We start from the raw sequence: 10,988 nt of genomic DNA, 5'->3' as shown, positions 1-10,988 counted from the left end.
GTGCTCTGTCCTGTGTTAATCCATTAAGAATGAAAATCTCTGATATCACGTCAAGAATAAACTCTAATATCATGTCGAGAATGAGAAACACGAGTAAGATTGAAAGTTTAAGAAACATAAGTAAGATTTAAAGTTCAAGAAACATAACTAGGATCGAAAGTCCAAGAAATATAAGTGGGATCGAAAGTTTAAGAAATATAAGTGGAATTTTGATTAATGTCCACCGCTTAGAACACAAACTATAAACTAAATCTTTTCTTAAAAATCCTAAACTGATAGGATGATTAGGGATGTATGAATGTACATTATCATGTGGTATTTGAGCTTGAATGATGATTTCTTAACACTGCATAAAGATTAAACAATTCCATGATTTGGGTACATTTATTTCAGAGGAAGAATGAAAATTTTGTTCTTCTAGATTCCAGGAATGAATGGGACCTCTGTGCCTGGCAGCCATGACTGCCCTGAAATGAAATTTTGGACAGAGAACTCCGATGCCTCTGTTGAATTGCTTATAACATGGTAACCTTTCCACTGCACTCTCTGGTCTGTTGATGAACGAGGGCCAATGTTCTTATACTCTCCATAGTATAAAGTATTCAATGCAAAATCACCATTCCATTCCAACCAACCTGCTGGATCAACCAAAGTATCGAGGTAAGTTTTAATGAAAACTGTTCGAGAGTACTCCTTCCACGGCCTTCCCAAGAAGGTTTTCACTGTGCTCTCCACTTGTTTCAGGTCATCTGTGGCCATGACCCGTGAGTTATGGATTGAAATGCCTGTATTTTGATTTGGATCAGTCCTTCCTTGAGCAGTAACTGCATTCTTTTGACCATTCATTGGTTTCCTTGCGTAAATCATGCAGTTCTGTAGAACCACTGCAGCATTTCCGAATATGAAATCTACAGTCCCGTAAATATAACACTCTTTATAGAATTGTCTTTGTGAATGGACATAGAGGGTGTCCTGATACCCTTCAAAGGCACAGCGGTAGAAGACGGAACGATCTGCACCGGACCGGAGAGCAACTGCTTGATGGTTTTCGGGACCGGCCGTGTTTCGGAATGTGATTCCTTGAGCTATAAATCCTTCTCCGGTCACCGCTGAATGTCACAAAATACAACTATCTGATTAATCATATAATCATATAAACCATCACGAGAGCTTTTGCTCAAAGTGGACAATATCATATCATTATGGAGAGTCGTGGTTTTTTAAAGAAACTTACCAACGGTAGCAGAATTGAAAGTGGTGGAGCCTCCTCCAACGCTTCTACTACCTGTAATGAAGGTAAATCTCATTCCATCTCCGACCAGCATTATATTCTTCATCTTATTTCCTATCTCGAGGTTTTCTTCATAAACCCCTCTCTTTACTTGTATAACGAATCTCCCATCTGTCTTCCTTTTTGCAGCTTCCTCTAGTGCTGCTGCAACTGTCTTATGGTCACCGGATCCATCCTGAGCCACCACAAGGTCCACCATCATTGAAGATGACTGCAGCAGCTTCCTATCACCACCTGAAAGCCAACTTGGAAAACCCTGTTTATATGTCTCTTTCCCCTGCCAAGTTGAAGCATTGTTAACCGCCAAGCTGTTGCTTATCAGCTGTGTGACATTGTTGGACGTGATCAGCGGCAATACATTGTCCACAACATTCAGCTCAGCAAACCCAGTGCGGCACGTTTCAACGTTGGTAAGGGCGGTACTAAGCCAGGTTTGGATATCAAATTCAGTAGACTTAGCAGAGGAATCTAGAGTGCGTTCGAGCTGAAAGATGGTGTTTTGGTAGAGCTTCAAGCAATCAGCCCAAGCAACCCTTTCCTTATGATTTCGACACCTTGAACCGACTCTCTTAGTGTGCCTCTCGACACTCAAAGCTCCGTCCATGGCGAATTTGATCGCCATTTTCTTGAACTCAGACATGTCTTTGGGAGGAGGATTGTTGGCATGGCCATAGAAATACTTGCAGGTTTCAGGGTATGTGGTTTTTGTGCACCACCAATGAATGCCATTAGAGACATGCTTGGAGAAGGCTGAAGAAGACAGTAAAAAGAAGTGAAGGAAAAACAACACCCCAAGAGTACTCTTCGCCATTGAAGGACCCAATTCTTTGTTGGTATTGATGAGGGCTAAGGTAGCTCTCAGAGGCTTAGTTATATAGGGAAGAAGAGCAAATTGGGATGATATAGAGACAGGTTGGCTGTGTTTGAACAATTTGAATAATCAAACTCCAAGGCTTCTATCCATGTGCCAATCATGTATCCACCACCCTCCTCCCTTTTTACCTAGAAGATGAGTGAGAGATGAAAGGATGAATTAAACAACTACATATTTTATTGAGCTTCAAGCATATAGTTGTACATATAGAGTTGACTTTAACTAATGTAATAGAGATTTCTTTTTAAAAGAAGGTATATGATGCACAATTAGTCAAATATAATGTCATTGCGTATGTCATATGTCGGTGTTGAACGAAATAAACTCTTCATTCACCTAAATAAACTGGAGAGCAAGAACTCTACATTTGGAGAAACCTTAACGAAGTATTCAAACCATACAAATGTTCTTCAACATTTCACGAGATCTTGCTTGCCATGACTCAAATAGAAAGGTCAAACATTGTAGGAGCCTTTGAAAAAAAAAAATCCCAAAGAATTGAAGAAGAAGTGTTTCGAGAATTTTCTGTAGATGTAATTGCATTCTCCTAAGAGATTCGTATGTCTTAACCCGAGAAAGAACTTTTAGAAAATATTTGTCAATTAATACATTTACATTAAGATATATTATCTCATCCCAATCATATTTAAATATTATAAGATATCCTGTTATGGAGTTAATTCATTTCAATCTCATCCAAATTTTAAATATATTTGTATTTAATGTATTAATTTTTTTTCTTTTGAATTGTTTAAAAAAAAAATAGTCGGGCTCTTAAATAAAACAATACACCGCTCTTTGACTTTCTTCCATCTTTGACTTTTGCAGTAACATTGTCACATGGAGTTGAAGACATTCAAAACCGTGTTGGTTTAATCAACTTTGACAACATTAATATGCTTAAAAACACAATGTTTGATTGACAAAATCCATGAAATGGCATATTATTCATATTTTGCGGGATTAAATTAATCCCGACATATGAACAGTTCTTTCACGAGCATAGAAAAAAATTGACAAATAGTCGTGTCTTTAATTTTAGGGTTGAGTCAAAATGAGCTTTGATGCGAGAATTGAGATGCAAAGACTCGACTGATGTAGATGGGAGATATATACGAGTTAGAACCGACTTGTCAGACTGTCTCTATAATAAAAATTTTAATTACATGTTTAATATAATAGATTTTTAAATTTAAAATTGTGTTTAATTTTTTAAATTCCTTTTATAAAATTTAATTTTGTGGTCACTTTTTACTTTCCGGCCGGACCGGTTTTGATCGATGGGCCGGTTTCTCGGTTTATATTATTCTAAACCGAGGTTTGATTGGGCCAGATCGAACCAAACCAAACCTCGTGAACACCCTGCTAAAAAGGTCCGGAAGGAAGGAAAGCGTCTGTCGTGGGTGGAAGTCGAAGGTCCGAATTTTCGGAGTCCAGTGCCCACGAAGAAGATGAATCAAAGGAAATCGGCTGCTGGAAGGCCGTCTGGAACCGATGGTTCTGATTTCGCCTATCGCATGGTTGTCGATTCTCGTAAGTTTCCTCACTTTTTTCTCCTAATTTTCATTTGGCTGTTGAGCAACCATGTGATGTATAGAACAAAAAGTCGATCGATATGGAGAAGAAAAACTTCGTTGTTCGTCTTTTTTTGGTCCTCAATGATGTCCTATTTCTGCTCAGCTCTTCGGCTTAGTGGAAGAGGATAGTTTGCTCTAGTTTTTCAGGCATTGCAACACAAAATTGGATTTGTTTGGCTATTTTATTTGTCTTATTGGAATCAATTTCGGTTCTAATGATGCGTCATTCTAATTATAGGGTATCAAAAGGTTGCCAAAGGAAAATCTCGTTTATCTACCCTGATTCTAAATCAGGTACACGCATTATATTGCTTTTACAGAAAATTTTGTTCACATCTTCTAGCGTGTTTTGCTTCATTGTTGTTATGAACGAAAAAAAAAAAAAAAAATGCAATATCTTCTAATTGATCTCTCGATGCTTTTACTTTTGCTTCTTGCCTTTGTTATCACGAAATCCTCCAAACTTTGTTTTAATTTATGGCAAACAGTAGAAAAGTAGATCTATTAGTGAGTTTTATGTTCGTATTTGAGGGAAAAAACTCTTTAAAGCCCATAAAAATTGGGCGACATTTTCCATCTGGTAGTAGTCTGATAAAGCATTTCTTTATGTGAATGACTTCTACCAGGACATCCAGATCAGTGATTTCCTAGTTCTTGTGATGTGAGTTTAATGTAGAGCTGACCTTAGGAGAGATTTATTGATTCCTGATGTTGTTTACCTTAGTGTCATGAAGGCCTATAATTTGTGATCAATAAATTTTTCATGTAATAGTTGGTTCAATCTTTTCTTGTACTTCTCTCAACTCTGATGTGACCGATTGGAATGCCTTTCTTATTTACTAATTTTCCTAGTTCCTCTATTGAAATTTGTAAATGCTAAAGATTTTAGAGGGAGACCCTGATAAACTTGCAATTTCATGGGAGCCGTTGCTTATCTCTGGACCTCTCATGACTGTTTGTTGTTCTACCCTAATTGGGTCTGTTGGATTATACTGCAGGTTGTCATTCAGTTATGTGGAGTGGTCTACTTGTTTATATTGACATCAAAGAGGGAGACTCCAGATAAACTTGCAATTTCATCTGCTGTCATTGGTTTCTTTTCATTGTTCATAGGAGAACTAGGTTGCTAATATTATTACTTCTTTTTTAGCTAACTTACACATCTTTGTCTGTTTCAACTGTAATGATTGATTTTTTTCCTGTTCAATTGAAGGTCGAAGGCGTAGTCGTGCAAGTTTCTTGAAAGCTTATATGATTGCATCATCTCTTGCGCTCCTACTACTTTTTGTTAATGTTTCTCAGGGAAATTATACGTTTGAGGTAAGGAAAACTGATTCGTTTTCTAATTTGATGCTCTAAATAAGCGAGAAATCAAATGAAAATGTTATGGAATTGTTATTTATGCTGGCTAGTCGAAGAAGTAATAGCAATGAGACCGGGAAATTGAATTCGATGAAAATTAAAGTAGGCTTTATATAAGTGTAGTTGTTGAGACTCCAAAGATTCATCGCTTCTTTGTCACCATTGGCATCTATACATGAAAATGGTTGGGAGCTTCAATTTGATTGGTTGATTATATTTATAACTCTACGGGCTTTGATCATAGCTTCCGTGGGGTGATGTCTGCCCCGAATGCTTTATTCTCCGTTCTGACTGAACTTTGAATCTCATGAACCATTTAGGGAATTGAGGATCTGAGTAATTGGCAGACAAAGAAGCTTGAACTTTTGGAGACGATCCGCATTTTTCTTGGTGGGTTGTTTATTACATGCTATCTTCATTGATTTTCAGAGTCAATAAGTATGAACTAACGCAGGAATTATGATATGCCTCCATACAGGAGCCCTGCTTCAGATATTTGCAATCAGGACAGTGATTTCCCTCGTGGGTAACATGTCTCCTCCAAAACGCTCTTCTTAAGTTATTCTGTACCAAACTGTTGTCCTTTAACGACCAGAAAATCTCTTTATTGTTACTTCTCGATTCTGAATCCAAAAATAGTTAAAAAGAAAGTTTGGATTTCTCTTTTCTCGATAATTATGTAAGAAGGTTCCACTTAGGTTGGATCCTACTGCGATTTTGATGAAATTGTAGGTTAAAATTTACTTTTGAGTACTTTTTTTTTTTTTTTTTTAATGTTGATTATACTCTTTGTTATATTTGTTGGTGAAGATACGGCCCTGCTAGCAACTATGGTACTCTTTAGGTTTTTTCCTTTCTAACTTTTTTTAGGTTTTAAGTTTTTCCCGAGTCGGAGAGAGGTTTCCACACCATTATAAAATTGTTATGTTCTCCTCCTCAATCGATATGGGATCTTACAATCCATCCCCTCTTGGACCCAGCAGGTCCAACAGGTCCAGTATCCTTGCTGGCACTCGTTCCCTTCTCCAATCGACGTGGGACCCCCAAATCCACCCGTTCGGGATCCAGCGTTCTTGCTGGCACACTGTCTTGTGTTCACCCTCCTTTGGGGTTCAGCCTCTTCGCTGGCACATCCTTCAATGTTTTTCACCCTCTTTTGGGGTTTAGCCTCTTCGCTGGCACATCCTTCAATGTATGGCTCTAATATCATTTGTAACAACTCAAACACATCACTAACAAATATCGTCTTCTTTGGATTTTCCCTTTCGAGCTTCCCTTCAGGTTTAAAATGTGTCTGGTAGGAAGAGGTTTTTATACTCTCATAAAAAAAAATATTTCGTTCTCTCAATGGGATCTACATATGATGTTATGACGAGAACAATTATTTTTTTAAGAGGTAAGAGTCACGGGTCACACTAGGAAGAATAAACTTATTAAAAATACAAACAGAAAATTAAAAATTTAGGCATAAAACTGGTCCTTTTAACTAATTTTCATACTTACCATTAATCTTTCGAATCCCACACAGTATTATATAGTACACATTCCAAACCAACAAAATCCACCATTTTAACAATCTAATGCAGCTCAGCCATCCGGTTGATCAAAGAAAGAGCATTACTAGTCAACTGAGCAATGTTCACAATCTTCGACCTCACCGCCGCCTTAACGCCGCCGTTCACCGCCTTCCCTTGAAACCCCTCGCTACAAGTGGTCTCATCGGTGAGGGCAGCGCTGACCCACGTCTGGATATTGCTCATAACAACATCAAAATCATTGCCTCGGAGCTTTGGCATCTCAGAAATGGAGCTGATGAGGGAGTCGACAGAGTCACCGAGCTCTTCCAAACAATCATTAAGAGCAGAGACATCTCGGGGAGAGAGGCCGTGAGCGTGTGAGAGCTTGAGAATTTGGGTAGTGGCAGACTTGACGGAGGAGATGGAGACAGAGAGGGCGGCGGTGGCCAGAAGGCGAGGGCTTGTTTGAATGGAAGTGGCGTGGAGTGAGAGGGATGAGAAACAGAGACGAGGGTAAGTGGTGGAACTGCATGAGGTTTTGATGAACTCAGTGCTGCTGCTTTGTGGAGTGATGGCTGAATAGATGAAGATTGGGTTTAGTGTTAATTGGAAGATTGCTACCAAAAGAATCAAGCTTTGCTTGCAAATCGAGAAACCCATCTTTTTCTTTATCCCTCCTTTTTGATTGGTTTATCTCTTGGTAATGGTGAAGAATGGGTTTTGATTTAAATATGCCAATGGAAAAGGTAATGGGTCCCTTGTATTCATACCAAGAAAAGCGTTTTAACCTTACTCTACTAAGAACAAATATTAGTGATACATTCTGACTTATAAATGTTTAATGTTTGATTTTGATGACATTTTAGTTACTAAGGTGTTTTTTAATAATTAAAACATGAACAACTCATTGACCCAACCCAACTCAACCCGAAGAGGTGGTTTATGAACCTTATTTGAGTCATTCAGATCTCTAACTAAATGAACTTAAATTTTGAGTTGGTCCAAAAAAAAAAATTCTTGAGTTAATTACGGATGCTCCTCTGTAACAAATTCTAGGGCAACTCTATGGTGGGAAGAGCCATTTTTTTTTGGAAAGACGTTAATTTAGTAGAGAGGTAGGGGCTTTTTGTGCATAGAATTCCATCAAATATTCGTTGTTCAATATCTTGGCGGCTCAAAAAGTTGGACGAGCCGCTTCTCAGCCGCTACCCATGTATTATTATAAGGATTTACAAGTTGATTTTGTAGGGAAATGGTGGATTTAAGCTACTATTATTATTTCTTTTCAAAAAAAAAAAAAAAAGAAGATCTTTTTTTGGTGGGGCCATCAATGTTTGCGACTTGATCACATGAATTTGGGCCCAAAAATGGACCATATTGTATGAAATTATTTTGAAAGTGGGCCCCCAGAACGACGCCGTTTGGGTTCTTCTCCAACTTTAGCTAAAATTTGAAATTAAAATAGATTTAGAAATATTCTTTAAAACACAAAAAAAAATATGTGGATAAATTTCAAATCTTTAGGCACANCTTTAACCCTCGAGCTACGTCTCTTCTAAAAAATATCACTTCGATGTGAAGCTTATCCTCTTACTTTAAATCAAGATTTCACTCAACATATACGGAAGCAAATGGTATACGTCATTACTCTTATTGATTTCTGCAACATGTCACAGTTATCGGTCTTAAACTCATGTAGACACAAAAATATCAAAAATAAGTGCACATCGATAGAAATTTAATGTCATATTTGAAAATAAAAGGGTCTAGAATATTGGTGTGACACGTTATCTTAGATGGACAAAAGCATTTAAGCTTATGGTATGTTGCAATTTGCCCGTTAAATGGTTCATATATCTCATTCGAACTCCATGTGCCGTCCTCAACCCTAACCCTAGCAATATCGCCATTTATAAATATCTCTATAAATTTTTTATATTTTTATTTTAATTATTTATTTATTTAATTTTCCTTTAATTCATTCTTAAAATATCTAATTTTCTTTTTCTTCCAAATATTTTAAATTTTGTTATATTGACCAAACTGCCCTTGAGTGAAGTGGGGCATTAACGGAACGGGCCGTACCTCAACAGTTGACGTACAACAGCGTGGGATCAGCCGAGTTTCACGTGCTGTAAAGTGCACGTGACATGTGCGTGATACGTTGGATTGTTGGGGATTGTTTGACTTTTTAAGTGCCTGATCTTGACTTTTTGGCTCGGGCACATGCCTCTTCCGTAGACCTGCACGTCTCAGATTCCTTCAACTTTACCTTTCTTAATTGGGTCAACCCCATTCGATTAAAATAATAATTTAATTAATCCCAATTTGTATTTATGGCTTTAAGCCTAATAAACTATAATAGTTTTGGAAAGAATAATAATAATAATAAATTTATTTTAAAAGGCTTAATAATTTAAAATAGTCAACCTTAAAACTTACAAAGACAGTTACATTTTCAACCGTTAAATGTATTTGTTTTGCATGTCTTAATTTCTAAGTTAATATCTTTATAAATATAGTAATAATCTTCATCACCTTCATGATCATCTACCATAGCTTAATTGATATGGAATTTCAAATCCTAAAATCGTTACTAACCCTTTTCTTCTTCGTTTCAATTACGTTCACCACCTCGGTCGTGGCTTCTTCTTCATCCGTTACCCGTCCCGTGAAACCATACATCAAAAAGGCTTGCAAAACGACGCCGTATCCACGCCTTTGCGAGATCTCCCTCACCTTACATGCTTCACAAACCAAAAGAACACAACAAGAGTTCTGCAGAGCAACCATGGCTTCTTCTCTCAAAACTACACGAGATGCCACCTCCATAATCTCCAAGTTATCTCGCCAGAAGATGTCTACCTATGAAGCTAAGGTCATTAGAGATTGTGTTGATAATCTTCAAGACTCTACCGACGAGCTCCAAAGAGCCATCGCTGCAATAAAAAACTTGAGTCGTGCTAAAGATGTGAACTTTCAGGTTATTTAAACTTCTACTTAAACCCAAAAGGTTTAAATTTATATGTTTTCGTAAATTTTATCTCAAATTCATATTTTAAACGTCATTCTACATCATGTATTTGAAATAAAATTTTAAACCTAAAATCATCCAAAATATATATATATATATCTTTAGACATGATCTTAGCACACTTATGGTTTGACCATAAGGTTTTAAATACGAAAGTCAACCTAGAGACGTGAAAAATATATATTTAATCAAATAAGTTAACATTTTTTATAAATGAAATTAGGTTGATTATGAATTTTAATTAAACCCTTTAAATAAGTGAAGGTAGATTGGGTTAAATTTAATATTTGTATTCATATTGTGAACACAGTTACATAGTATCAAAACATGGATGAGTGCTGCAGAGACCGATGCTATGACTTGCAGCGATGGGTTGAGCGGCGGCGCTGGTCGGAAGGTGAGGTCGAAGGTGAAGCAAGAGGTGAAGAAGAGTGTTGCGGTTGTGGTGAGGCATATCAGTAACGCCTTGTCCCTCCTCAACACCTTCAAATACAAATCCTGAGCTCAGCTGAGCTAACATCCATGGCCACTCATCATTAAACAACTGAGCTGCATCAAACTTGTTTGCAGCTTCAATCTTGTTTTAATGTCATTTCAAAGTATAAAATATGTTTCTTTTGTGTATTTTTATGTAAATCACGTAAACTAATTATATGTATATCACTTTTATGTACTTAAAAGCTTATAGATATGCATCACTTTCATCCAGTCAAATCCGTAGGCTTAGAGAACATGTAAACTCAAGTTCACCGCTAGGTGTATTAGAACACATTCGAACTTGTAAATTTTACGCTAAAATAGAGTGGGTATCTTGAAAAGAGGTCAAAATTCTCATGGGTTACACTCACAATGCAAGAACAATAACATGAAACTTTGTATGGAGATGAACTCGCCTCGTGTCTATTGGAAATTTGATGGCACTGTCGAAGCTCGAAGAAGGGAGCACTATTGTCGGCCATTGGATGTCAACATGCGAGGGGATGAAGAAACATGTCGATGAAAAGCTCGAGGGTTACGAGATATTTGAATAAAAACTATCATTTTCAATAAAAGATTTGATGGTGATAAAATTTATATTTTTGCTAAGAACGTAATGAATTTAGTCCTTATTTGCAAAATTTAAACTATTTATGACAATTAAAAATCATTTATATCATTGATGTTTCATGTTCATCCATTTTGGACCTTTCAATTGTTTTTTTTTTTTTTTAAAAAAAAAAAAAATTAATTAATTTTGGATTTGCCCATTTCCTTCAATCAAGGAAGGGGGAGGGCCCCCATTCCGTTGGAGTTTTAATTTTCCCTCTCATTTTTCAATGATAAAATCCAAAGC

General features: G+C 36.9%; 4 protein-coding genes across 4 annotated transcripts; 2 read left to right on the top strand and 2 right to left on the bottom strand.

Moving 5' to 3' along the window:
• Positions 1–417: 417 nt before the first annotated feature.
• Positions 418–2,214, bottom strand: LOC111809390 (pectinesterase-like). The gene is made up of 2 exons (XM_023695880.1): positions 1,235–2,214; positions 418–1,109 (listed from the first exon to the last, which is right to left on the bottom strand). The coding sequence occupies exons 1-2, from the start codon at positions 2,100–2,102 to the stop codon at positions 418–420; spliced, it is 1,560 nt and encodes a 519-aa protein (XP_023551648.1). The 5' UTR covers positions 2,103–2,214.
• A 1,317-nt stretch (positions 2,215–3,531) lies between these two features.
• On the top strand, positions 3,532–5,857 carry LOC111809297. Its single transcript, XM_023695774.1, has 6 exons — positions 3,532–3,698; positions 3,981–4,036; positions 4,741–4,864; positions 4,956–5,062; positions 5,425–5,494; positions 5,583–5,857. Exons 1-6 carry the CDS (start codon positions 3,617–3,619, stop codon positions 5,660–5,662), a joined length of 519 nt encoding a protein of 172 aa, XP_023551542.1. The 5' UTR covers positions 3,532–3,616; the 3' UTR covers positions 5,663–5,857.
• A 727-nt stretch (positions 5,858–6,584) lies between these two features.
• Positions 6,585–7,429, bottom strand: LOC111809221 (21 kDa protein-like). The gene has a single exon (XM_023695660.1). It carries the CDS (start codon positions 7,279–7,281, stop codon positions 6,682–6,684), a length of 600 nt encoding a protein of 199 aa, XP_023551428.1. The 5' UTR covers positions 7,282–7,429; the 3' UTR covers positions 6,585–6,681.
• Positions 7,430–9,190: 1,761 nt separating this feature from the next.
• Positions 9,191–10,157, top strand: LOC111802314 (21 kDa protein-like). Its single transcript, XM_023686633.1, has 2 exons — positions 9,191–9,604; positions 9,966–10,157. Exons 1-2 carry the CDS (start codon positions 9,191–9,193, stop codon positions 10,155–10,157), a joined length of 606 nt encoding a protein of 201 aa, XP_023542401.1.
• The last annotated feature ends 831 nt before the right edge of the window (positions 10,158–10,988 follow it).

Source organism: Cucurbita pepo, chromosome LG01 (genome assembly GCF_002806865.2).
Source record: "Cucurbita pepo subsp. pepo cultivar mu-cu-16 chromosome LG01, ASM280686v2, whole genome shotgun sequence".
NCBI lineage: Eukaryota > Viridiplantae > Streptophyta > Magnoliopsida > Cucurbitales > Cucurbitaceae > Cucurbita > Cucurbita pepo.
The sequence above is the reverse complement of the archived record's forward strand: the minus strand, read 5'-3'. Positions and strand labels throughout refer to the sequence as shown.

Bases quoted from the DNA above. Each gene is read 5' to 3' on its own strand.
- LOC111809390 (XM_023695880.1), bottom strand. From the start codon at position 2,102: ATGGCGAAGAGTACTCTTGGGGTGTTGTTTTTCCTTCACTTCTTTTTA. The intron at 1,110-1,234 runs GTAAGTTTCTTT...TGTGACATTCAG, and splicing joins TTTCAATTCTGCTACCGTTG to CGGTGACCGGAGAAGGATTT.
- LOC111809221 (XM_023695660.1), bottom strand. From the start codon at position 7,281: ATGGGTTTCTCGATTTGCAAGCAAAGCTTGATTCTTTTGGTAGCAATC.
- LOC111802314 (XM_023686633.1), top strand. From the start codon at position 9,191: ATGGAATTTCAAATCCTAAAATCGTTACTAACCCTTTTCTTCTTCGTT. The intron at 9,605-9,965 runs GTTATTTAAACT...TTGTGAACACAG, and splicing joins CTAAAGATGTGAACTTTCAG to TTACATAGTATCAAAACATG.
- LOC111809297 (XM_023695774.1), top strand. From the start codon at position 3,617: ATGAATCAAAGGAAATCGGCTGCTGGAAGGCCGTCTGGAACCGATGGT. The intron at 3,699-3,980 runs GTAAGTTTCCTC...TTCTAATTATAG, and splicing joins TCGCATGGTTGTCGATTCTC to GGTATCAAAAGGTTGCCAAA. The intron at 4,865-4,955 runs GTTGCTAATATT...GTTCAATTGAAG, and splicing joins ATTGTTCATAGGAGAACTAG to GTCGAAGGCGTAGTCGTGCA.